This window comes from Schistocerca cancellata, chromosome 5 (genome assembly GCF_023864275.1).
Source record: "Schistocerca cancellata isolate TAMUIC-IGC-003103 chromosome 5, iqSchCanc2.1, whole genome shotgun sequence".
Classification (NCBI taxonomy): domain Eukaryota; kingdom Metazoa; phylum Arthropoda; class Insecta; order Orthoptera; family Acrididae; genus Schistocerca; species Schistocerca cancellata.
Window position 1 is genome coordinate 330,746,293 of NC_064630.1, and position 27,973 is coordinate 330,774,265.

Genomic DNA, 27,973 nt, shown 5'->3' on the forward strand with positions numbered 1-27,973 from the left:
AGCCCAGCCCGACAGTGCTTAACTTCAGTGATCTGATGGGAACTGATGTTACCACTACAGCAAGTCCATTGGTGTCTTTTATACAAGCAAGCTAAATTACATGATATATGTTTTCCTAAAGTGAAAGTGTAAAGTGTAGAGCTAAGCCCTCATGAACTTGGGTGGGGGGCAGGGCAGGGGGTGGGGAGGTGGTTGTGGAATGTATGTAAGAAATGAGAAGTCAGATACATGTTACAAAGAAAAGGAATAGTAAATATGATGGTAATTTTTGTAGTAGTATGTGCAGGTAATAGGTAGGGACACAGTAAGTGACATCTGTCAAGTTTACTCTTATCCATGTCTTTGTTCACTAAGGGAATAACATGTTTGGTCTTAAGAGACCTTAAGTGTAGATAATTACAATACAATGGAAGTAAGGCTCTTGCCATTTCATGACTGATTTTTAATGTTATGAGATGTTTGTAATTAGTCATGTAAGTTGGGCTACACACATCATTCATCTCATTGGGGACATCTGTGGTGTAACACATCAATTCTGTGGTATAGCATGTTCCACTTCTAACCACATAGACCATCGAAAGATGTTTGTGGGCACAGGAAACATTGTTTAGAGAGTTGTTAAGTGTGGAACATTCTACTGTGCACACCTTGGTTATTCATATGTTCAGATGGATGCAAAAGATGTTAGGTCAGAGCACTGACAAGGTGTGACAGTGAGTGCGCATCCAGACACCCCCAAAAACATATGTTCTTCATGTTAAGTGCATTGCGCTGCCACCTACTGCCAAGTACTCCATTAGACATCGTGAGAGCGCAGAATGGGGCACTCTGCGGAACTCACGGATTTTGAACATGGTCAGGTGACCGAGTGTCACTTGTGCCATATGTCTTATGCGAGATTTCCACACTCCTCAACATCCCTAGGCCCACTGTATCCGATGTGATAGTGAAGTGGAAATGTGAAGTGACATGTACAGCACAAAAGCGTACAGGCCGATCTTGTCTGTTGACTGACAAGAGGCCAACGCCCCGTAATGTATAATAAGCAGACATCTATCCAGATCATCACACAGGAATTCCAAAGTGCATCAGGACCCACTGCAAGTATTTTAACAGTTAGGCAGGAGGTGTGAAAACTTGGATTTCATGGTCAAGCGGCTGCTCATAAGCCACACATCACACTGGTAAATGCCAAATGATGCCTCACTTGATGTAAGGAGCATAAACAATGGACGTTTGCACAGTGGAAAAAACATTGTGTGGAGTGACAAATCACTGTAAACAATATGGCAATCCGATTGCAGGGTGTAGGTATGGCAAATGCCCGGTGAACGTCATCTGCCAACGTGTGTAGCACCAACAGTAAAATTCGGAGACACTGATGTTGTGGTGTGGTGTGGTGTGGTGTGGTATGGTTGTGTTTTTCATGGCGGGAGCTTGACTATCACAGCACAGGCCTACACTGAAGTTTTAAGCACCTTCTTGTGTCCCATTGTTGAAGAGCAATTTGGGGATGGCAATTGCATCTTTCAACAGGATTGAGCGCTTGTTCATAATGCACAACCTGTGGCAGAGTGGTTACACGACAATAACATCCCTGTAATGGACTGGCCTGCACAGAGCCCTGACCTGAATCCTATTGAACACCTCTGGGATGTCTTGCACCACCAACTTCATGCCAGGCCTCACCGGCCAACATCAATGCCCCTCCTCAGTGCAGCACTCTGTGAAGAATGGGCTGCCATTCCCCAAGAAACCTTCCAGCACTTGATTGAACATATGCCTGCGAGAGTGGAAGCTGTCATCAAGGCTAAGGATGGGCCAACACCAATTGAATTCCAGCATTATCGATGGAGGGCGCCACGAACTTTTAAGTCATTTTAAACCATGTGTCCGAATACTTTTGATCACATAGTGTACATCCACCTTGAAGTCTCAACATGACAATCAATATTACAATCTATATCATTTGTCACAAAACCATCTGGTCTTTTGTTTTCATTCTTGGAGAGTGTAGTTGCTCTTTGCCGGTCAAGCCATGATGCCAAAACATCAAAGGCCCTGTCCACAGTAAGTGAAGCAGTTTACTTGTTGTCACATCTTGCAATATTTCTTCTATTACACACCTCCAGTTTAAAGTCTGTACATATGAAAACAAACATCTGCGCAAAGTGTGTGTTCTGCAATGGATTCCCTGTTTAATGTTATTCTGTCATGATCATCTTTCATTGTACTGCACAAGGAGTGTGAAACGTCATTTGCCAAAATGATGTGTAAAAATTTATATTCCTTCACTAAAAGAAAAGCTGTTGGGACCTCTCACCACTTTTTAACATCTCATCAGGATACAATTATAAACAACATAATTACTAAATAACATTTGGTACTATTTCCTTCTTTAAAAGGGGGTAAAACTTAATTTTTAATATCAAGTCTTTTCAATTTTGTCTTCCATTTCAGGTGAATTGTACTAAACAGTGTTAGTCCACTTTGCATATTTCCATCTTTTTTTACTTCACTTCCTGTGTGACGCAAGAAACTGTCTCGTAATGACCAGTCTTTCTGTATAGCAAGAGTTCTTAACAATGCATTGTCACCAAATCAGTATCCTCGCGAGTTTCTTGTACACGTACCCAATTACTTGCCTCTTTCTCACATTATGATAAATGGAAAATCTCATATAAAGATGTGAAACAAATAATAACAAAGAGATAGAGGGGCTGGCCAGTACTTTACCTCAGCTCAGTACAGCCGATAGATAACACAAAACAGAACAGAAAATCTACATTCCTAGCTTTCGGAACTTTGTTCCTTCATCAGGGAGGAGAGGGGGGAAAAAAGGGAAGAAGGGAAAGTGGATTCAGTTACACACAACCCAGGTTATGAAGCAACAGGGAAAGGTAAAAGGGGAGGGTAGCAAGGATGGAGGCATGGTTGCCAGAGGGAAGCCAAAGATATTCTACTGTTAAGTACTGTGCCAGCTTCAAACCAAAGAGGATGCATACAGAAGTAAAGAGGTATATAGTATAAACACAACTATGTACAATGAAAAGATGTGTGAATGGCTAAGGAGGAGAGGTAAAAAGAAGAAGACTGAAGAGTAAATGGGAGTGAGGCTGGTTAACGTAGGTTCAGTCCAGGGGGATGGTGGGATGAAAGGCTGGGTTGGAGTGCAAGTTCCCATCTCCGCAGTTCCGAGGGTCTGGTGTTGGGTGGGAGAAGCCAAATGGCACGTTCCTAGGTCCCTAGAATTATGTTGGACGACATGCTCTGCTACCTGGTATTGGGCATCTCCTAGGCGGACAGTTCGTATGTGCCCGTACACGCGCTTAGCCACTTTAGCTGTTGTCATACCAATGTAAAAGGCTGTGCAATGCAGGTATGTCAGCTGATAAATGACGTGTGTTGTTTCACATGTGGCCCTGCCTTGAATTGTGTATGTTTTACCAGTAGTGGGGCTGGAGTAGGTGGTTGTGGGGGGGATGCATGGGGCAGGTTTTGCAGTGGGGTCGGTTACAGGGGTAGGAACCGTTGGGTAGAGAAGGTGGTCTGGGAATATTGTAGGGTTTGACAAGGATGTTACAGAGGTTAGGAGGGCGACGAAAGGCAACTCTGGGTGGTGTGGGGAGAATATTGTCAAGGGATGATCTCATTTCAGAGCTTGACTTGAGAAAGTCATATCCCTGGTGGACCAATTTGTTGATGTATTCGAGGCCAGGATAATATTGGGTAACAAGGGGGATGCTTCTGTGTGGTCTGGGGGTAGGAGTAATTGTTGAGGGATTCGTCACTGGGGCAGATACATTTGCCACGAATACCTAGGCTGTAGGGAAGGGAGCATTTGATGTGGAATGGATGGCAGCTATCAAAGTGAAGGTACTGTTTGTTTGTGGGTTTGATGTGGACAGAGGTGTGGATGTGAACTTCAACAAGATGAAGGTCAACATCCAGGAAGATGGCTTGGGTTTTGGAGAAGGACCAGGTGAAATTCAGACTCTAAAAGGAGTTGAGGTTATGGAGGAAATTAATGAGTGTTTATTCACCATGAGTCCAGACCACAAAGATGTCATCTATAAACCTATACCAGGCCAGGGGAAGTAGCTGTTGGGTCTTCAGGAAAGCCGCGTCCATGCAGCCCATGAAGAGGTTGGCATAGGACGGAGCCATCCTGGTTCCCATGGCCATTCTCCTGATTTGTTTGTAGGTCTGGCCTTCAAAAGTGAAGTAATTATTGGTGAGGATGAAGTTGGTAAGTGTGATAAGGAATGAGGTTTTTGGAAGATCTTTGGGTGGGTGCTGGGAGAGGTAGTGTTCAAGAGCAGAGAGACCACGGGTATGTGGGATGTTTGTGTATAGGGATGTAGCATCTATGGTGACAAGAAAGGTTTCAGGTGGGAGGGGAGTGGGAATGGATTTGAGGTGTTCTAGGAAGTGGTTTGTGTCTTTGATGTAGGATGGGAGTCTGCAGGTGATAGGTAAGAGGTGTTGGTCTACCAGAGCTGAGATACGTTCTGTTGGGGCCTTGAGGCCTGCCACAATTGGACGGCCAGGATGGTTCTCTTTGTGGATTTTGGGTAATAGGTAGAAGGTAGGGATACGTGGCTCAGCTGGAGTGAGTAGGTCTATGGAAGCCGGTGTGAGGCCTTGTGAGGGACCTTGGATTTTTAGGATTTTGTATTTAGTATTTATTTCACATCTTTATATGAGATTTTCCATTAATCATTTAAATCACCTATATGGTCCACATTCTTCATTCTTTTGTCCCTTTTGTTAGCTATCACTTACATCTGTCATCTAAAAGCTTTCTCTTCTTCAGTGTTACATATTTTCGTCACCAACTGTGCGAGTCTCTTTTCCTTCCCTCCAATTATCTTCTTCTGTTTATAGTCCACTTCTTTATTTTTTTATTGATTTATTTATTTAACATTCCGTAGTTTTAACGTTCGTTATTCGCTGTTTTCCAGCCAACAATCTTTTCCACACCTACCAGAATCATCCATTTCCATCGATTTCGTGTTGCTGGCGATCCTTTTGTGCCATTGGCTATCTTTCTCTACCACAGGCAAATTTTTTGGTACACTTTCACGCCACCCATGATCTTTTTTGCGCCACCCGCTATCTTTTTTTACTCACGATACCCTTTTTTTTTTTTTTTTTTTTTTTTTTGAGTAACGTGTGTTCATTTGCCCTGATCTGGACATACTTGCTTGGCCTGGTCAACCTTTATCCGTACCTTTCTTCTCCTTCCACCACTCTCTCCTGGACTTCCAGAACCTTCCGTCCTTAGCCCTTACCCAACTTGTCCTGAATCTCTACACTACTTCGTGTAACCACCACTCCCAAAAGCTCCTATCTCTCTTCAAAGTCCTCCACCTCTCAAACCCCTGCTTGGAGAACACACTCAGGAACATCATCCTAGAAGCCAGCTGCAAACCCCACCTGAAAAAACTATCCACAGTGCTAGTGCAACACCTAAGAAGTAGGGTCCCTCTCCCTATCCCTCACAAACACCAACCACAACAGCACCTTCAACAACCCCCCCCCCCCCCATAGCCAACAAACCTAGCCTAGCCACCCTACTCAATCTCCCAATCCCAGCACATACCCCATACAGACCAAATCTCAACTATAACCACAGTCAAATGCCACACACCACCAGTCCCAATTAAGTTCTAAACCTCTCATCCAGATCCCTCTCTCCTCCACAGACATCAGTTCTATCAAAAGGCTTAACCTTTAGCCCCACACCTAAATTCAACCACACTGCTCTGGTTAAAGATCTCCTCTCATTTACCCGGAACCTTAACTGGAAATATCACTTCACCACCCTAACACAGCCCCCAAATACTAAACCCAGTGTTGAACCCTGTCTAGAACAGTTCCGACTGACTTCCCAAAGGGATCCTCCTCCCCTCCCCCAAAACCATCCCTTGCAGACATTTCAGGAATTCCTCACATCCAGTGTTGCCTCCCAGTCCTTCTTGAAGAACATCCTGACAACCCCCAACATCACCCCAGCTGAATCCCACACCATTAAGGAGCTGAAAACAGACCGCTCTATTGTCATCCTCCCAGTGGATAAAGGCTCCACAACTGTGGTACTTGACCGTGTGGAGTATGTGGCAGAAGGACTGCGTCAACTCTCCGACACCTCAACCTACAAAGCTGTTACCCAGGACCCCATTCCATCCATCCAGACTGAGCTGCAGAAAATCCTAAAAATCCAAGGTCCCTCACAAGGCCTAACAAGGGCTTCCATAGACCTACTCACTCCAGCTGAGCCACGTATCCCTACCTTCTACCTATTACCCAAAATCCACAAAGAGAACCATCCTGGCCATCCAATTGTGGCAGGCCTCAAGGCCCCAACAGAACGTATCTCAGCTCTGGTAGACCAACACCTCTTACCTATCACCTGCAGACTCCCATCCTACATCAAAGACACAAACCACTTCCTAGAACACCTCAAATCCATTCCCACTCCCCTCCCACCTGAAACCTTTCTTGTCACCATAGATGCTACATCCCTTTACACAAACATTCCACATACCCATGGTCTCTCTGCCCTTGAACACTACCTCTCCCAACACCCACCTAAAGATCTTCCAAAAACCTCGTTCCTTATCACACTTACCAACTTCATCCTCACCAATAATTACTTCACTTTTGAAGGCCATACCTACAAACAAATCAGGAGAATGGCCATGGGAACCAGGATGGCTCCGTCCTATGCCAATCTCTTCATGGGCCGCATGGAGTAGGCTTTCCTGAAGACCCAACAGCTGCTTCCCCCGGCCTGGTATAGGTTTATAGATGACATCTTTGTGGTCTGGACTCATGGTGAATAAACACTCCTTAATTTCCTCCATAACCTCAACTCCTTTTCGAGTCTGAATTTCACCTGGTCCTTCTCCAAAACTCAAGCCACCTTCCTGGATGTTGAACTTCATCTTGTTGAAGTTCACATCCACACCTCTGTCCACATCAAACCCACATACAAACAATAGTACCTTAACTTTGATAGCTGCCAACCATTACACATCAAACGCTCCCTTCCCTACAGCCTAGGTATTCGTGGCAAATGTATCTGCTCCAGTGACGAATCCCTCAACAATTACACCAATAAACTGACCAGTGCTTTCCTCTCCCGCAACTATCCTGCAGACCTTGTCCACAAACAGATCTCATGAGCAACACATTCCTCCCCATCCAACAACAATGTTCCTACCCCCAGACCACACAGAAGCATCCCCCCTTGTCACCCAATATTATCCTGACCTCTAATACATCAACAAATTGGTCCGCCAGGGATATGACTTTCTCAAGTCAAGCCCTGAAATGAGATCATCCCTTGACAATATTCTCCCCACACCACCCAGAGTTGCCTTTCGTCGCCCCCCTAACCTCTGTAACATCCTTGTCAAACCCTACAATATTCCCAGACCACCTTCTCTACCCAGCGCTTCCTACCCCTGTAACCGACCCCACTGCAAAACCTGCCCCATGCATCCCCCCCCACAACCACCTACTCCAGCCCCACTACTGGAAAAACATACACAATTCAAAGCAGGGCCACATGTGAAACAACACACGTCATTTATCAGCTGACATACCTGCATTGCACAGCCTTTTACATCGGTATGACAACAGCTAAATTGGCTAAGCGCATGTACAGGCGCATACGAACTGTCTGCCTAGGAGATGCCCAATACCAGGTAGCAGAGCATGCCGTCCAACATAATTCTAGGGACCTAGGAACCTGCTACAAGGTACGTGCGATTTGGCTTCTCCCACGCAACACCAGTCCCTCGGAACTGCGGAGATGGGAACTTGCACTCCAACACAGCCTTTCATCCCACCATCCCCCTGGACTGAACCTACGTTAACCAACCTCACTCCCATTTACTCTTCAGTCTTCTTTTTCCCTCTCCTCCTTAGCCATTCGCGCATCTTTTCATCCTACATGGTTGTGTTTATACTATATACCTCTTTACTTCTGTATGCATCCTCTTTGGTTTGAAGCTGGCACAGTACTTAACAGTAGAATATCTTTGGCTTCCCTCTGACAACCATACCTCCATCCTTGCTACTCTCCCCGTTTACCTTTCCCTGTTGCTTCATAACCTGGGTTGTTAGTAACTGAATCCACTTTCCCTTCTTCCCTTTTTTCCCCCTCTCTCCTCCGTGATGAAGGAACAAAGTTCCGAGAGCTAGGAATGTAGATTTTCTGTTCTGTTTTGTGTTATCTATCGGCTGTACTGAGCTGAGGTAAAGTACTGGCCAGCCCCTCTCTCTCTTTGTTAGTATTTCTTTCTCACATTATTATTGTTACCACCACCACCACCTGAAGAGTTACTTGTTGGGTATATGCCTACTATTCACTCTCTAGAGCCAAAACACAGTACAGGATTTAGTCAACAAGCATGGATCACTCCTCCTCCAAACATTTTCATCTCTACTATCAGGTAAGTCTCTTCGATTATAGAATTAGTTTGGAGAAAACCATCATATCATGTCCACCAGTCATCATACAGCTTCATATGTTTATATTCACTGCACTTATACTCTTAAGGACTGTCAGTCATTGTGTCAAACCTATCCAATCACGGTATGGGCTATTCCTCCTACAGGTCCATCTAACCCTTTCCTCTCTCATACCTCATCCGCTATTTGGGTATGCCCATCTAAACATCAGTAAACACAGTTACTAGCCCCTTTTTACTATTTTTTTTAGGTTTTTCCCAATTGCTTTGTGCTGACATTGCCTGATTGCTCTCTATCTGTACATATATAAACTCTTTTCTTTTCTCTTTTTTGTTGCAACACACATAACATCACTATGTACAAATACTTCTCACATGTATCTTGCTTTTACTTACTGGTACTTACAGCTTACCCTTTACTTTTTTATAATTACTAGATTTAGACAACGCAAAAGATAACTAATTATCAAATCTTCTTTTGTTAACTCTTAAGATCTTGCTACTTATTCAGCTTCCATGTTAGCCCGCCATCAGTTTGTCTCCCCTTCCATCTCGTACCTGGACACACTTTCCCTACGTGTAACTTAAAAAAATCCAAACACAAAACCAACCATTGTATTCTTTATGTTTGAAAATGTGTGCAGCCAATAACTTCTTATTCTGTATGCCAAAATATTTAGCTTACTGTATTCATTGCTCATCCAAAGATCTCATGTGTTAAAGCATTTCTGTGCAAGTGTCATAGTGCTGTAACTTCCTCCACTTTCTATTACTATCGTATGAAATAGAGCTAAAATCGTTCTTATTCTTGGCTTTTTGTGTACTACACATGCATCATACATCTTCAAAACTTTCTCTGAAATATTAATTTATAGTTAAGTTTATAACTAAGCACATGGCTACCTTTGTAAACGTACCGATGCAATTATTATTGAATAAACACTCGACACTTCACATACAGGTGTGTGTCTTTTAGTTCTGCTTCTGGAAGCAGTGGTAGAAGGTGTAATAGTAGTAAAAGATAACAGAATAGTGAAAAACAAACAGTCCTCAAGAAAACTAAGATAGAAATTTAACTGACAACGGTGGTCTTCTATCCCCCAAATCCACAAAGGACATCAACTCTCTTGGGGCCTTAAGGCTTTTAATCATATCTACATCGTATAATCCTCTATCTTACCCTTTATCAGGCTCTATTAGATACACTGCTTTTGTACGCAGTATATTCTGAACTTTAAAAAATCCATCATAAAATTGAAGAAAAAAAATTGCTTGTTTCCTCTTTTTTTATTTGGGCTGTGATGAAAATGTGCTACTAACCAAAGTATTTGAGAGTTTGGTACAATAGCATTATCATTAAAAGTTTTGCCTCTGTACCTACCTGTGTATTCAAATTCTCCTGTACCTTCAGTTGCAAATCTTCAGACAATCGCCAGTGAATTCAGCCATGTAAACAATTTTAACAAGGGCTCTCCTACAAAGCATTTATTCGTAATTTCTACAGGAGCTAATACTATTGACATGTGGTAGCTCATTAAGCATACTTGAAATTTCAGCACTAGTTGTGTCCAGGCAGTGTGCCTCGTAGAACAGTATCTTTTACACAGTCGTCCTAATTCCTTCATAACATGTCCAGAAGAATTAGTTTGTAGACTATACTTGGATACAGTCATCGGTCTTATCCCTCTTGACTATATCCAAGCATAGTCTACAAACTAATCCTTCTGGGCATGTTATGAAGGAATTCCTTAAAATTAAAGCTAATAACTTGTGGGCCATCATCAGTCAATAGACATCATGATTTAGCCACACCTTGAAAATACTCTTGCAGACTGTGTGTTACTGTATTGTCATTTGCTTGTTTATACTTTGACCAACATTCAGCACCTTCCTTACAGAGTATTACATGATCTTACTTTCTCTCGTACAGTAGAATTTCACGGTTTCGAGTAATTGTTCCTCCAAATTTGATAGCGTTTCAGGTGTGTCCTCTATTTCTCTAAATTCTTTGCATCATTCTGAAACAGTTACACATTCATTCGCCTCTCAGACTTGCTCTTACTTCCTTGTGAACTTAATTACATTGGTTACTGATCTCATCCTTAAAATCTTTATGCAACTGGATCAAAGTACTTGCAGTGTTATTTAATTTAGCTTCTATCTCCTGTCCATTTTCCTACATTGACAGACAGTTCAGGACTTTCAGTCTACCTCATCAGATAGTTCCATAATATTAGAATCTACTTTGTAAGATAAGCCCTTCCTAGTGTCAGATACTTCCTTATTTGTTGAACCTACTTGGCCAGATAATGGCTTAAAATTAGACTTCACTGCATCGGACAATAGTTACCACAAGCCCATAAATCACATTGGAGTGTCTGCAGCCGTTTTTCTATTAATGACTGGCATACAACACAAAAATTCTCTGTCAATGTCTTCAGAGCTTAGCCCATATACAGAAAATATCATCATTACATTCCAGGTTGTAGACAATGGAATGGTATGATGTCAATGGTACTGATTTCAAAGAGATTGTGTTTACAGATTAAGAAAAATATACTTATAAGCTTCCTCTTATCCTACAGATAGGAATGCTTTGAAACCATATTAAGTTTTCAAAGTATTTTTTGATGAGGAATTGATTAACCTTGTTGTAACCGAGATCAACAGATAAACTGTACAGTTTTTAGACAGCAACTGTGTAAGCAATAGTGTTACATTGGTAAAAAAAATTACCATTACCAAATTAATAAGTTATTTGGTATTATTATGTACAATGGACTGATGATATATCCGACAGTAGAATATTATTGGAACACAAATCGTCTTTTCAAAAACGACGATTTGCCTAAAATAATGAGCAGAAACCACTTTTGGTTACTCTTCCATTGCATCTACTGCACAGGCAATGAACTGCCAACTCAAGGACCCAAACGTTCAGGGAAATAATGCATGTTTCAAATTAAATTTTGTACAGAATATATAGCACATGACAAACTGTTACAACAGCTGAAACCAAGACACCATTGACTGGACAACTTTCATCTTTATAGTATATTCCCTGTTAAAGCCATAAATATGGCATTAAGGTTTTCAATTTATGATTGGATATGCTTTATGCATGGTCACTCGTGAAGAACACATGAATGTTTTATCCGAAAACTTGACAAAATATTGTGCTGGAGCTTATGAATAATTTTTTCAGAGGGCTGAACAGTTGTTACAACTATCTATTACACACCCTCTCACAAAACACTTAATAAGAAAACATAGTTAGTGGGGACTTTGCGAAAGAACTGAAGGCATCTTAAAAAAAAAAAAAAGAAAGGGCATACAGAATGGGAAGCAGCAGGTAAAGTGTCATCCGACAGCATTCGGGTTTGAAAGTGGAAGGACAAAAGGGAAGTGTTCTTTCTTTCAACAAAACACCTTAGATATCATTCTACCAGACAAAAATCGATCTGGATATGAAAAACTAAACACAGTAGTTGATAAATATAACAAAGGGAAAAAAGGAACAGACATTTCAGATGAAGTGACTAGTTACTTCTCACCCTTACGAAAAATCATTTGATGGTACCATAAATTCACCTTAATTCCTCTTTAATACATCAGTGACAAATGCATCAATACTGTATAGGAAACCAACTGGAAACAATGCAAATAAAGAACTTCTGTATAGAAACTTTTACTTGGAATGTCAACTGAGCAAAAATAATTGCAAGGCTCTATGTTTCAACACCGGCCGGGGTGGTCGAGTGGTTCTAGGCGCTACAGTCTGGAACCGCGCGACTGCTACGGTCGCAGGTTCGAATCCTGCCTCGGGCTTGGCTGTGTGTGATGTCCTTAGGTTAGTTAGGTTTAAGTAGTTGAACAAAGATTACTCACAATCTCATAGTTCATTATCAGGACATACAGAATACCACTCCCTGGCAATTACAAAAGAAAAAAAGACAGTAGAAATGTAAAAGTATGAAATAAATGTCAGGAATGTTACTTGATGAGTTCTGAAGTTTATGGATGGTGTGAGAAACAAATAACTGTCCATCATCTTCCAAACATTCTGACCGCTAGATGTCCACATGCTCAATCCTATTCGCCTGCTCAATATATTTTATCTTGTGTATGCGAGCGTTTCCTTTTTTTCATTTATAGTTTGCCTATTATTTACAACCACAGTTTGTTTCTAATTTTCATTGAGAGATAATTACCTGCAACAGCTAGCAATCTGATGGCGCACTGAGTTCACGTTACCCTGAGATGCCAATACCTATATTGATTAACTAGGCACAAACATACATACATTAGAATGCAGTAAAATAACTATGTTATTTACAACTTTTTTAAATGTTAACTGCCTTGGCATGTGCTGGTCTGCCAGTGTGGGTGCCAGTACCCACAAGGCTCCTGGGGTTAGGTTCTGTTGTGTACAGCAGTGGCCTCATGACAGTCATTATGTTAAACATGCAGCATTTTTAGTTATTTTTATCAGATCTTTTGTCTAATGTGTCAAAAAAATTAATACTTTTTGTATTACTCTAAGGAAAAGCATCCCATTCCTACCTGTATAACTATCTGAAGAGAGAACCTGTGATGAATCCTGACAATCCTCATATAATCCTCCACACATCTCACATCAACACAAAATGAAACAGCAACAGTACAGGAGTATGTCTAATAATGAGTAAACAAATTTGGGATAAACTAATATGAGCTGCATAGTGATTATATTATCAGAAAGATACAAAGCAACATTCACTAATGCAGTACACATTTACATGTCTACTAGCTCCAGAGATGTACAGATTGAGAGAATGTATAAAGAGATAAAAGACATTGAGATATGCTGGCTTAAAAAAAAAAAAAAAAAAAAAAAAAGAAATAATAATAAGAAGAAGAATAGGTTAAACAATAGCACAATCCAATTGACGTTGCACCCCCTTCTGTCCTGGAGGCATACACAGATTCAGATAGTAAGAATTTTATAAAGCAGTTGTGTTCTCTCCTGAGGCAAGCTAGCCCACAACTGCACAACAGTTAACTAACCTTGACATTATCATGCATTCTGACACCCCAATGGAGTTCACATCAAATCACCTCAAATTATCTCCTCCCAGTGAGAGGGCCGAGAGGTGGTCAGCCAAGGTGCTGGGAGAGGTTTGATTTCCTGGAGCTTGTTCCCATGAAGGGAAAACCAGTGGTGATGCTAAAGTGACACCTGCTGACAGATGGCAACACTAGAGATCATTGAAAGGAATGGAAGAACTAGCTGGCCGAGGTAGGACGACTGCATTCTTTTTTTCCCTACAGAGTGATGTGACCCTGAACCCACAAAAACATCATCGTGGCTTCCTCAAGAGTGAGCAAGTGGAAGCTTCCTTGGACCCATTGCACTACAGGATGGACAGTGTACAGCACACAGAGGTTCTGGAGGGCACAGATAGTTGGAACAGATAACACAATTGGAAAGCCTGTGTCACCGGAGGTACTGCGTGGCCCGAGACAGGGCGAAGAGCTCTGCTGTATATACTGACAGTGTTTCAGAAGCTGATACTGAAAATTGTCAGTGCCAATGGCAAAGGCACACCTTACACCACAGTCAGTCCAACAGCCATCAGCGTACCCTAAGGTACTATCGCTAAGTTCCGTGTGAACGTCAACAAACTTGCAGCAATTGATTGGACCTGCAGTAGTTTCCTTATGAAGCAAATTAAGTTCAAGGGAACACAAGCCACCACACGAAGCCAAGGTGGTGAAGGATTCACACACATTGAAAAAGTGGCAGGTAGTGTGAAGTTAATAATAGCTGAAAGAGAGTTACACGAGGTAACAGAGACAGAGGACACATCAAATACTGGCGGTCAAAGGATTTGTCAGAGGAGGAGGTCATAGGATGATGGGTGGCTGGGCACAGCAGACGACTACATGCGTATCTGCTGAGTAGAACACCATGTCAGTATGACAGTGGTAGTTTGGCAGCTTCTGCATAGAGATTCAACCGGACTACTGCAAAAGGTGCCTGTGGCCAAACGGATTCCTCGATGGTGGATTGTATTTAGGCAGCATAAGATGGATGGACGTGCAGATGCATAAATGAAACACTCACAGCCTAGTTTTGAATGGAGAAGGGATTGGTACAAATGGAGGAGGGTGGTCCAATATGCTCCCCAGGAAGTACATCTTAGAACATGTAGAACACTGATGGGCCGGGTACAGCAGGCAGCCAGATAAGACACATGGGAGGACCAAGAAAGTTTCCCGTCAAGCATGAGCCCAAGGAATTTCGTAGTTTCAGTGAACGGAAGAGCAACAGGCCAAAGATGTAAAGATGGTGGATGAAACCAACTGCACCACCAGAAACTCATACAAATGGTTTCGTCAGAGGAAAAGCAAAAGCCATTGTTGATGCTCGACGAGTGAAGACAATCAACACACTGCTGAAAACAACGCTCAAGGAGACAAATCCGTGGAGAATAGTAATAGATTGTAAAATCACCAACAAAAAGGGAGTCAGATTCCCAGTGGAAGATGGACCATAGTAAGTTTAATGACTACAGCAAAGAGGACGACGTTCAGGACAGAGCCCTGGACATCCCATTTTGGTTGGTTGGAAAAGGGACCAAACTATGCGGTCATCAGTCCCTCCGACCTTAGATTAACTAAAACCGATAAAATCCCACATTAAAAGAGGAAACTACAATATCCATAAAATGATAAACTATTGACAGGGAAGGAAGGAAAAGAATGGAAGAAGGGGTGAGGGAAAGAAGGGCACCCCATTTTCTTGGATAAAGGTATCTGATAAGGCAGAACCCATATGGACCTTGAAACCTTTGTCTTTTAAAAATCCTGAAGAAAATGGAGCAAGCAGCCTTGGAAGCCCCATCCCTCAGGTAGGGGCTCACCTGACTTAGATGACTGTTCACACCTCAGGTCATACCTCCTGAACTCCTGACAGTGGGACCAATTGGCAATTTGGGAAGGTAACAGCTCAGGCAGTCACCCCTCCCTAAGTGTGGCCTATACAGGAGGGTAAATGCAAAACCCAACTGTCGACCTGGGACAGGGAATTACATGTTACCCAGTCACCTATTACATGGTAGATGCAAGGGCTGGCCTTCAGGAGTGTACAGTGAGGAAGAAGAAACAAAGAGGGACCTCAAATGCTGAAGCAAAGGAAGGCTATGAGATGGAGAATGAAGAAAGAAAGAAAGAAAGAAAGAAAGAAAGAAAGAAAAAAGTGTGAGGACTGATGTCAGGATACTGAAAATTCAGAACACATTCCCAAAAAATATCACAGACATGTTCCCCAAGGGAGGGGAAAATGAATAGCAGGACAGACATGCAGCATGGAAGGGAAAAGATGATGCAAAGGCTGGGGCCACACGGTGGCCACGCACGAACTCGCCAAAGAATTGTGAGCGCCCAGGGGGGTTGGGATAGTGCAGAACTGCAGTTCACTGCCCAACAGAATGTGATGCCAATTCCCAGCAGTATATGCTTCCCATGTAGGGTGTTAATGACAGCTTACACGTAGGACATTACTTCTCTAGTCCAGCTGCTGTTAATCTGTTAGCAATAGTGGGTGAAGCAGAGAATGTTGCGAAGAGTCCATTACTTGTTCTCTGACAGCAGATGCAGATGTGGAGGGATTAGAGTATACTTTGTGCACAGTACAGCAGTGCTCACTTGTAGCAGTCAGATGTGGTCGAATGGAATGTATGCTTGCCCTCACATTCCCTAGAGTCTGAAAATGGGCCAGTCACATCCGAAGCCCCACAAATCTCAATACTGCACAATTCAACCAACCATCCACATGGAGACCTACAATGAAACCCCTTTCAAATTCTGTCAGGCACTTGTACCATTGTCTCGCATGAGTATGTGGCATCTCTGACCCTTACAGTGATCATTCATTCAATGTCTCAAACAGTTCATGCACCTTTTAACTTATCAGGCTTGGAAACAACACTAACACCACCAATGCACTCTATTCGCCATTGTGTCACAGAGAATTTGCAGATTATTATTTACTTACACGCCAATGGCATGTATGTATATGAAGTTACACTGACATTCAACCACATCTTGTGGGCACTTCACTTTTTTGTCAGGCAGCGTTCTTAAGGGAAATGCAAATTGAATTATGACTGTGGGAAAGTGATGGTGCAAAACTAAAAGGGAGAGCCAATAATAGAGAACACTGACAGGGAAAGCTATGAAAGGGGGAAAAGCTTGGTAGAATTTTGTGCAGAGTATACTTTAATCAAAGCAAAGTTAGTAAAGATGGGCCATCAAGATTCATACGATAGAGTCATTTCAAACACTGAAAACACTGTGCATGGCTGACAGTCTCTCTCTCTCTCTCTCTCTCTCTCTCTCTCTCTCTCTCTCTCTCTCTCTCTCTCTCTAACAAGACCTGAAAATATATCAAGAACAGAAACACACCGTGAAACTAAATGTTATTGATGAGGTGTAGCACTTGCACTACGGAGATCTTTGGTACAAAGATAAGAACTCTGAGGAAGGGACACACACAAATGAATCCAACAAATTAAACAACATTTCTCTTGAGGAGATTATCTATATGGTCTAGCAGGAATGGACGAGGTTAAGGCAGTGTGCTGGAAATATCATGGAAGCTTCTCACATCTTAGACTTATGGGTCTGCTGATTATGTGCTGGAGGGTAACAATACCTGAGAACTGGCTAAAAGTGAAATCAAGAAAGATGACAGGAGTGAATGCAAAAATTATGGAAGCATTAGACTGGTGGCCAGGGCCTATAAAATATACTCCAGACTAGTAAGTATTAGGTTTAAGGCATTGCAGATGCTATCATCAGCAAAGAAGATGTGGGGTTTAGATGAGGCTGCTCTACAGTAGACGCCACTTTCATGGGGAAATGAACGATAGTGAAACTAAGGGAATTCAATTTCGAAACTCACATTGCCTTCATTGATTTCTGAGAGGCATTTGAGTCTGAATCAACACATATGTGAAATTTGATTGGGAAAGGTTTACCAAATACTCTAGTAAGAGTGATCTAAAGTCTGTATCAAAACTCTCCTGTGTTTATTGACATGGGGAAGCAACTAAAAGCATCACTAAAAACAAGTAAAGGTTGCTGTCTCTCACCAAGACATTTTAATATCTGTGTGGACAAAGTCACATTGCAACGGAGAGAAGACAACACAACAGGCGCTATGTATAAAAATATAAAAAAACAATATGGATGGATAATATATTCACATAAGTCAAAAGTAATGGCATTTCTGTGAAAAACTTAACATAAAAAATTGAGATAAATGGTAAAATATTGGGGTAGTTGCCCACCTTTAACGGTCTTAGACCTGAAATATCCACAATAATTCATGACATAGAAGCAAAAATTTTCAAATTTAAACATGTGCATGTTGAGGGGGGGGGGGGGCGCCTCCAAAACTTCAAACCAGATAAGAAATGAAACTAAAGCTTTATAAAACAATGGTAGTTCCAATATTATTATTATATGGAAGTAAGATATGGGTTCTTTTTAAAAAATACAGAACAAAAATTATGTCAGCTGAGATGGAACATCTCTGGGCAGTCGAAGGTTCCACACTGAAGGACAAAATACAAAAATAAGACAAGAGCTACAAATTTTCAATTTGGAAAGAAAAATTAAAAAACAATGTAAATTTGTGTAACCATTTACTAAGAATGCAGCAAGATCATGTGCCTAGGACCATCCTGAATTACACGCCCACTGGACAGCGAAGTGTCGGATGTCCAAGGACACGATGGATTCCAGTAGAGGCTGTGCACTGTCTACTCCATGAAGTGAGTAGTATGATAACTTAATCATTGATAACACTTGGTTTTAGGATCATGAAAGATGGTTGTGAATGTGGAAGAGACTTTGAGACACCACAAGGTTTCACATTGCATAATGGCAAGATGGAGATTTTAAAACCAGACTTCATACTCTGCAAAACACCTCCAGGTGCTGATGTGAACTCTTGACTATAACCAACTTGTTACGAGCTATAGATTAAAACTGAATCAATTGCAGGCAAGTAGGAATTAAGGACATGGGACCTGATTAAATAACTAAATAAACCAAAGATTGCTGCAAGTTTCAGAGGGAGCATCAGGCAATGTTTGACAAACAGAAAGGAATAGAACAAAAGACATGTTTATGAGATCAAATAGTTAAGGCAGCTGGGTCACATAAGTAAAATGACAAGCCTAGTGACAATCTCTTCATAGCACAATTTAACTGATGAAAGCTGAAGATAAAAAAGTCTATAAAATTAATCAGGCAAAGGGGACTTCAGCCATTGACAAAGTATGGTTGCCAGAAAGTGGAAACTAGCAAAGCACAAATGGCTAGAGAATAAATGCAATGCTGTAGACATGTGAGGAAAAAGAAAAGTTAGATGTTTCGAGGAAACAGAAGCACCTGTAATTAACTAATGTTAATTACAAGTGAGCTCAAATGGTAAGCCAATACTAACAGAGCTCTGAGAGACCAAGTTAAAACAAAACTCCCTGAAGTTGACAATGTTCTTTTAGAATTATTGAGATCCTGTTTTACAATGATAAAATGATTCCTCTTGATGTGGAAGATATGTAGGACAGGCGAAATATCCTCAGACTTTAAGAAGAATATGATAACTGCAATTCCAAAGATAGACAGATGCTGACAGGTATGAATATAGCGGCACAAATTATTTAAAGAATGACAAAAACTGGTAAGCCCACATCAACAAAGACCAGTTTGAGATCTGGAGAAAAATTACAATGTGCAATGCATTACTGACCCCAAGATTTATCTTAGCCAAAATGTTGAAGAAAGGTTAATCAGTGCTTACTGTACTGGCACATTTAAAGGATTTTTGACAGTGCTGACTTTTGAAAATGATTATGTGGTCTTCAGTCCTGAGACTGGTTTGATGCAGCTCTCCATGCTACTCTATCCTCTGCAAGCTGCTTCATCTCCCAGTACCTACTGCAACCTACATCCTTCTGAATCTGCTTAATGTATTCATCTCTTGGCCTCCCTCCACGATTTTTACCCTCCACACTGCCCTCCAATACTAAATTGGTGATTCCTTGATGCCTCAGAACATGTCCTACCAACCAATTCCTTCTTCTTGTCAAGTTGTGCCACAAAACTCCTCTTCTCCCCAATTCTATTCAATACCTCCTCAGTGGGTATAAAATACAGTGAGCAGAAGGTTATCGACAACTGGTACAAAAACCAGACTGGAGGTAACAGGAGTTTAAGGGCACAAAATAGAGGTGCTAGTCGAGAAAGTAATGAAATATGGTTGTACATCATGAGTAATCTTACACAACATGTTCATGAACAGGTGGTAAAAGATAATGAGAAATAAAGTTCGGAAAGAAGAAATAAAAACATCAGGTGCTCCAACACCCACAGCACGCAGTGGCACGGCGCATTGTCGTGGTGCAGCTTCCAACAAGCGGTGATGTCAGGCCGCATTCAGAGGGCCGCAATTCCAAAGATAGATAGATGCTGACAGGTATGAATATAGCGGCACAAATTATTTAAAGTATGACGAAAACTGGTAGAAGCCCACATAATAATTTAGCATTCACAGTTTGTCCAGGGGATAAACTCTAGGTAAACCACACCATGACCGTATAAAAAAAAAGATGAACACAGTTTTGACCCTTGACTTGCTCATTATGGCTTTCTTCAGACGTGGGGAATTGGCAATGTGCCACTCAGCACTAGCATTTGGTCTCAGAATCTTACTCCAGACACGATTCGCTGCCAGTAATCACATTGTGAAGAAAATTTGCGTTTTCTTGGGCACAGTTCAAAATTTCCCGGGAAATTTGCACACAATTCAGTTTTTGTTCATCACTCAGGATTTTTGGCACAAACTTGGCTCACATCTTTCACATGGCCAAATCCTCAGTAACAATTTTTTGGATGGTACCGTATGAAAACCCCAACTCATCAACCATCAGACTAACTTTTAAGCCCCGGTCAGAATCCAAGAGCACCTTTACTTTGGCCACATTTCCATCAATCTCTATAGCTGATGGGCGACTGGTGTGCTGGCCGTCTTCGATGAGCTCCCGTCCCTCCTGGAACAGCTTGTGCCACTTTAACACTGTTGAGTTGCTCAGGGCAGTATCTCCACAGTATCCTTTATCATTCTGAGGGTCTCCATCACAGTTTTCCCACAGTTTCATGCAGAATTTGATGGTGCTGCTCGAGATTTTTCTCTACCTTGAAATGTGAGCGCACTACTGAACGGAAGGCGCAAAAATCAACATGCTCATTCTCCGCTTCCCTGCAGGCGACTGGAAAAATATTGGTCTCTCTAGAAAGCTCCCCACTGTCATGTCCAGGCTATCCGACCCCCCTCCACTGCTCCGTCCACAATACAGATCCTGCAACTGCATGTGGCAAAAATGACACAATTTTGTGCCAAGGTTCTTAAGACATGAACCTCAACACATCTGGCGGCGAAATGTCTTACTGCTACTAGTTTACCCAGTACACTAAAATTCTTGGAGATTTTTGCTAGCACCTCATAGAACTCAAACTAAACCGTAAAAATGTTTCCATGCCAAAATTGAAACTGTCAGTACATGCACCACTCTTCAATTAACACACCACGATTTCGTAAGTTTGATCTTCTGTCCTAGAAGATACGAAAACTTAAATGCATGCGTGTATGGTTGTGCATAAAGTCCTATTAAAATTTCACTTTCTTTCTTCTTTTAGTTATTCAGTTTCTTAGTGATTTGTTTTGAGGAAATATATCAGCACATATTTATTGAAACGATCAATTCCATTCACTTCTTTATTCAGACTGTCAACTGACAATGAAATTAAATTACATGTAGAACAGGTAGTACAATAGTATAACATCATATACAAAATAAAACTTAATATCAATAATAAAGCATGAATAATAGTGATTGAACCAACAATTACATACCTGTATTCCTTTTCAGAACAGATTTGCAAGACAGATGTCCGAGTCTCTTCCACCAAATCATGGTGGTGATACATTTTCTCTCTGCGTATCCTTGAATGAGTTTTGACATATTCCATTTTTCTTTCCACACAGTCAGAATTGTGTCAATACCAGACAGATGAATGCTTTTAACCCAGTGTAATATCAACACAATCCACTAAAAAGCACCTCATCTGGCAGCGTATCATACATCACATTATGTTTCGTTTTAGTGTGGTTTTCAATCCAAACTATTTCTATTGTTTGCCTGTATTTTCTGCAGTCTATAAGCACCTTTATCATTTTAAAATCTAAGAGATGCTCTGTCCTGGAAGAGTTCCTGGCTTCCAGTGCCTTCACTACAGTCAGAATCTTAATAGTAACTGTTTCCTTACAGGCATTCTTCTAACAAACTTATGTACCTCTGCTATTGCCATACTTTTGGCTGTAAATATAGAATGTTCTCAGAGAATCAAACAGTTTTCCTACTAAAACCAGGGGACATCAAAAGGCACATGCTACATTGTGACTGATTTTCATTGTCTGTGTAAACCTAAAAATAGGCTTTCAATTAATTACAATCTTAACAAAGAGTTTAATGTACAGACCTTTAAATCCATTCCTTTCTATTGTACGAGTCAAAGCTGAAAATGTTACAGACTAATCACTTTCATACTCTGGAGCGGAGTTCCATCAGGTAATAGATTCTAATAGATGGTCCCACACTATGTAACTGCTATAAAATACTGGTAGCTTTTTGATCTTCTTTTGCTTGACATGGATGTAAACACAGTTTGGTGTTCAACAACTCATAATATGGAAATCAAACATTTATCAGACACTAATTGTCTTCTTAGGTTCATTAACAAGTTACTCTTAGGTGTGCTCCTCAGAGCTTTAAAACATTACACACACACACACACACACACACACACACACACACACACACACACACACACACACACACATATTGTAATACATCTTACTTTTTAGATGTGTTTTGAGGATTGTGGTATAAAATGCTGCTACAATCTACACCAGACAGACTTACGTACACAACACACAAAAGCGCTGGGGTGCACCATCCGCTGTTCTCTCAAGACAGATCAAATTACAGTGTGTAATCTTTTCTTGGTATTTCTCTTAGCAGCCTTCTATTCTGCCCTTCTGGCCAAGTACCAGCCCTCTTCTCTAATTTTACTCACCCAGCCAAACCAAAAACATCTTTCCTAACCACCTACGCACTACATAGTACACTCTCACTCTCCCCCCAAATTTATCTATGTAGTGTAGAGACAAAGCCTCTTATTAGCAGCATGGCAAGTAACACTGCTCATTACAATTAGTCCTGCACAATCACAGTATTCGGTTAAATTAATCTTTGACGTGTACCAGAGTAGTTTTGTATATGTTAAGCAAAGCAGTATTAAAACAGCAGCAGCTACTTGATGTAACTCAGACAGGAAAGTGCTTTTAAAATAGTAGTTTTCCACTGTTATAGTTAACATGACTATTGTCCCTTGAGTAAGCAGAAATAGAATAAAGCAATTTAACAAAGTCAATACAAACACAGAATTTGATTCTCTCAGCTACTTTTCTTTGTTATGCATACTTTCAATTTTTCTACAATGCTGAGGGTTATCAGTTTTGTGATTTAGAGAATATGAAGAGTGAATTACTGGAAACTGATGAAGCTATAAATGTTTAGTAAGTAGATAGGGGAAAAATATGGTAATCAAAAATATTTTATTATAATAAACTGCAACAGTGTGTGCATGTATATTTGTCCAAAATTTGCAGAAGATGCTGGGCTCATAAACAAGAATTTACAAAATATGCACAACACATTAAGGTCAGAGCTACGCTCCTCAAAAGACATAAAAATTTAAGACAATAACAGTGTGTCAATTCAAACATCAATTACAACAAAAACATCATTCAAAACACCACTTATTGCAAAGCTGTTGGCAGGAAAAATTTTATTCGTGCAGTTAACATACTGATTTAACATTTATCACACCTTTGTGAGTAACATCAAACACAGTGACATTTGGACAACTTGCCAAGACAAGAGATGCTACGATTGAGACGTTTGTCCAACGCGAAACACTCCATCAAAAATTATAAAATATGTGAAGAATATGTGCTCATAACTTGCACAGCCCACTGCACATCAATCTTTCTTCAGTATATTCTCAGCTATTAATTTGGTTGCTGGAACAAACACGAAAATTAATAGTCATATGTTTTATATAGTGTCGTCAAAATATGACGTTCAGATAAAAAGTACATACACAAGAATATCTACAACACAAGGTGTTCACATTTATTCAAAACATGCTTTCAGAACTGAATTACATTATTATAAGGATAAAGCAAAAACAAAAAGAAAAAGGAAGCACAGAAATTACAGCCCAGGTGGTAAGATGCATTTAAGGAACTGAAAATAAAAATGGACTCCGTAATCTGATGATGTTCCTAGTATATTGGAATTTAATAAGAGTTTCATGGCGTCAAAAATCAGACCCAATGAACTTGACATTGACAGATGAAGAATAATGGAACCTCAAGTTGTAGATGAAAGAGAAACCTGAGAAGAAGAAGAAGAAGAAGAAGAAGAAGAAGAAGAAAAACATTAGTAAGATCTAAATTGACAAGAAAAGACCAAGTGTAAATGAATTGGGAGGCACATTGAATATAAAAAGAAAAAGATTGTTGTGAGAATGCCATATTAAGATACTGAAAAAATATATTGCAGAATTTAACATCAAGTAAAAAGCGCAACAAAGAAAGGGTATCTTTTCTCCATATAGATTCATAGAATAAAAATAATAATGTTCATCTCTCTGCAGGTTATACTGGTCACTGGAACAATGAGTTCTCAAGCTCACAGTGACTGGAAAAAGACTTAAGTCATTACCAGTTTTGGAGGAGCATTGTCATATTTCTGTAACTATAGATCTGTATTACTGATGCTCAACTTTTAGAATTACAGAACATGTTTTACACTTGTTTGTTACAATCCAGTATCTACTCTATAGGGAAAAATTGATTCTCTAAAACCAAAAAGTTGTGAAATAAAAATTCCTTTCTTCATCCATAAAATCTAGAGCCTATTAGACAATGGTAGGCATTTTGTTTCTTGATTTCAGAGACGGATTCCCTAAATTTTTCACTGTTTCATAATGGACGGTATATGAGCCCACTGAATATCTCAGCAGTTTCAGTGCTTCCTACCAAAGAAAAATCTTAGTAGATAGAATTGGAAGGAGAATCAGCATTGGTCTTTTTTTTTTATCCGCAAAAACGATCTTCTACAGCACTGAGAATGGTCACTAAGTGACCGAAAATAGATTTTGCGGATAAAACAAAAAAATACGACCAATGGTGATTCTCCTTCCAATTATATATTTGGTCGTGGTGCACAGAATACTCCATGGAGATGCCAATCAAAAAAACCTTTGTTGTTCATAATAGGTCAAATCTTCATATATGAGAGTAGCCATGGGCATGCTGATGCCAACTACCAGTGTTGCAACTGTTCACTGCTTACATATCAATAATTTCGATAACAGAAGATCCACAAGGTTCTTCACAGGTGATGCATGTAGCTGACTCGCAAGTTAGAAAATTTGAGAAAAATACAGGAACACCTGCAGAAAACCAATGTTTTGTGTAGACACTGGTAGTTGACTCAACATAAATGAACTTGACTCTCATGGTGCTCAATCACTGCAAACAACAACTGTAAATTATGTAGAAGTATTTAACTACAGATATATAAACTGGAGCAACTGCACTAAATTAATTTTTTGACAAGTAGAAACCAAAACTCTCATCTAACCACTCTTCTGTAACACTCTGTCATCTTGGATCCTTAATGTATAGCATTAACAATGGAGAAAATCCCTAGAAGAGAAGTGTGTGTGTGTGTGTGTGTGTGTGTGTGTGTGTGTGTGTGTGTGTGTGTGTGTGTGATTTGCATCCTGCTGATGGGCATCAAACTATTTGCAGACACTGTAACAGAGACCATGTGAATCACACAGTGGTTTATTCAAAACTGTGAAGATCCACACAGTACATTAGTTTTTCCCCACAATCAAATCGCAAAATGACCAAAACGGGGGAAAAAAAAAATCAGAGTAATTTGAACTCACATGGAGGCTTACCATCAGTTGGTCTTCCTATGTACAATTTGCAAATTGAACAGGAAAGGTGGGAAATGATAGTGGTATCCGAAGTACCTTTCACCACACACTGCAAAGTGGCTTTCAGAGTGCAGATGCATAAATCTGAGGAGAGGAAGGAAAGGAAGAAGGAATTAGTGTAATGAAGGTCAGAGAACTGATGGTAGATAAGTATACTACACAGCCTGTTCCCAAACTTGGTTCGAAGTACTTTTATCTCGAGGAAATTTCAGATTCCCTGTGTTATTAAATACACTAATGAGGAAAGCTGATGTTTGTCACTGTAACTTTGTTCCTCATTTTTGTATGCTCATAGGGCAGTTTCCTCTTTCCAAGCACCTTTGCCCTTCTCACAGAACATTTTAGATTTTGAGAGAGCTCTACTGTCTCTCAGTACTCAGAATTTTTGTACATTATGTCCTATCTGAAGCTAAGAAGTTTGTACTCTCAATAAACCCAGTAACTACAAATATTTCTCAATAATTAGAAGAACATACTTGATCAGTAGGAAGACCACAAAGTATTATTACATGAAACTGTGTGTTTAAATTAGCAATCTTTGAAACAAATTCAGTTACTTGTCTTGAAGGAAAATAAAAACAAATCTAACGATTCTAAGTTATTTCTGTGTCAGTTTTTTTACGAGCATGAATGCTGGAAGTCCAATATAAAGAGGAAACACCTTGTTATTTGAAGGTGTTAAGCCAACCAGGGTATACTCAAGTATGTTTAAATAAAATATGTATACGCGGAACTAACAGTTAGTGCATAAATACCATTATTCAGATATGTATGCCTGCATACCTCTGGCAATTGCTGATTAGTACTGAAACTAGATATTTAAGCCTACATAAGTCTAATTTTCACAAAATGTGCAAGTTTATTCTAACAGTGGCCCCAAATCCATGCGACATCCATACCTGCATTTGTTTTGTACACAAAGAACGGTTTTTTGAAGGAGATGATAGATTTTGTAAGTCGCAAATAAATGTGATTTTATCATTGTGAACCTGAATCCATACAGCAGACTCTTCTAAGGTAACCTTTTAATTTGTTTCAAATTTCAGAAATCTGCTGGCAAACTAAAGTTAATGACCTTCTGAGGCTCTTCTTGGTCATTTCTATTTTGTGATTTAGAAGGACAATATACAATGAACAGTGATTACTGTAATTAAATTTATCAATGAGATAAGAACAAGGTATTAGGGTGCTTTCATAAAAACAATACTCAGTAACTCCCCTCCACATACAGCTTTGAAAAATGCAAGCTGATCCCAAACTTGGTTCAGTGGTTGTTAGCACATACACCTTCCAGTCCTGACTTAGCACTAAGATTTTAAAATGATTACGTGGCACCAATTTAAGAGACAGCATGGTCTAAAAGAAACAAAGTTAAGTAACTCAAAGACCAAGAATTCTTCACTACTGAAATTAGGAAGCTGACAGGTATGGGATGGATGCCTTAATGCTGGTAGAGACAACACTGACATCAGTATTATAAATTCACTGTATTTTCCTCCATTTCTATTTGTCTCAAATTATTGAACGATACTTTTGTTTTAACTTACGCGTAAACAAAACTAAAAAGTTAGCAGTTTTTCAGGTAGTAGATGCAATGTAAAGTATGATCTCTCAGGTTTTCTTGGCATGATGGCATAGTGTGTGATTAATAGTGTGCTTCCGGGTGTTCTAACAAGTGCTGTTTCCACATCATGCGCAATATTTCAAAGACCATCTCTGCACCTGAAGAAATATTGTACATAAAACTGAAACATCAACTAAGCACACTGTTGATCAATGTAGAATAGTTTAAAACTATAGTTTAACTATAAGAGGCAATATTTTGTGGCACTCAGCCATAAAAGAGACATAATTTCATAGGATTGTAACACATAATAAATTTCAATTCCATGTCTTAAAACCTCAGCAACACTGTCTCATCTCTACATTATTCATGAAAGAACACAGAGTAAACAAAAGTTGCAGTTCAAGCTTGCTGCATAGCATTATCTGTACGTCACACACTGAAGTGATCCAAAGTAGTTCAGTTTTAAATGTTTTATTTCCCCGACAAATCTCACAAGTCATTATTAGTAATTTATGTAATTAAGAATCAGTGACAGTGAGATAATTACGCAAAATGCCATAATCTAAGAATACTACTGGTTCTAAACAACATACCTTGAAATACTGAGACAGTGGTTCAAGACTTTCATGTTACTAATGACAAAAGTGGTCTCACCAAATTTTTCATTAATATCTTTCTTTTTTCAGATATTGGAGTCTGAAGTGTAAAAGGTGTACACATTTTGAAAAAT

General features: G+C 40.1%; 1 protein-coding gene across 1 annotated transcript in view; it reads right to left on the minus strand.

Annotated features, from left to right (window-relative positions):
- Positions 1–23,212: 23,212 nt before the first annotated feature.
- The window catches only part of LOC126187809 (receptor expression-enhancing protein 6-like), a 44,913-nt gene continuing 40,152 nt past the window's right edge, over positions 23,213–27,973 (minus strand). Inside the window, exon 5 of the mRNA XM_049929094.1 lies at positions 23,213–23,682. Within this exon, the coding sequence (XP_049785051.1) occupies positions 23,642–23,682 (41 nt within the window). The 3' untranslated portion in view covers positions 23,213–23,641. The remainder of the gene's footprint in view (positions 23,683–27,973) is intronic.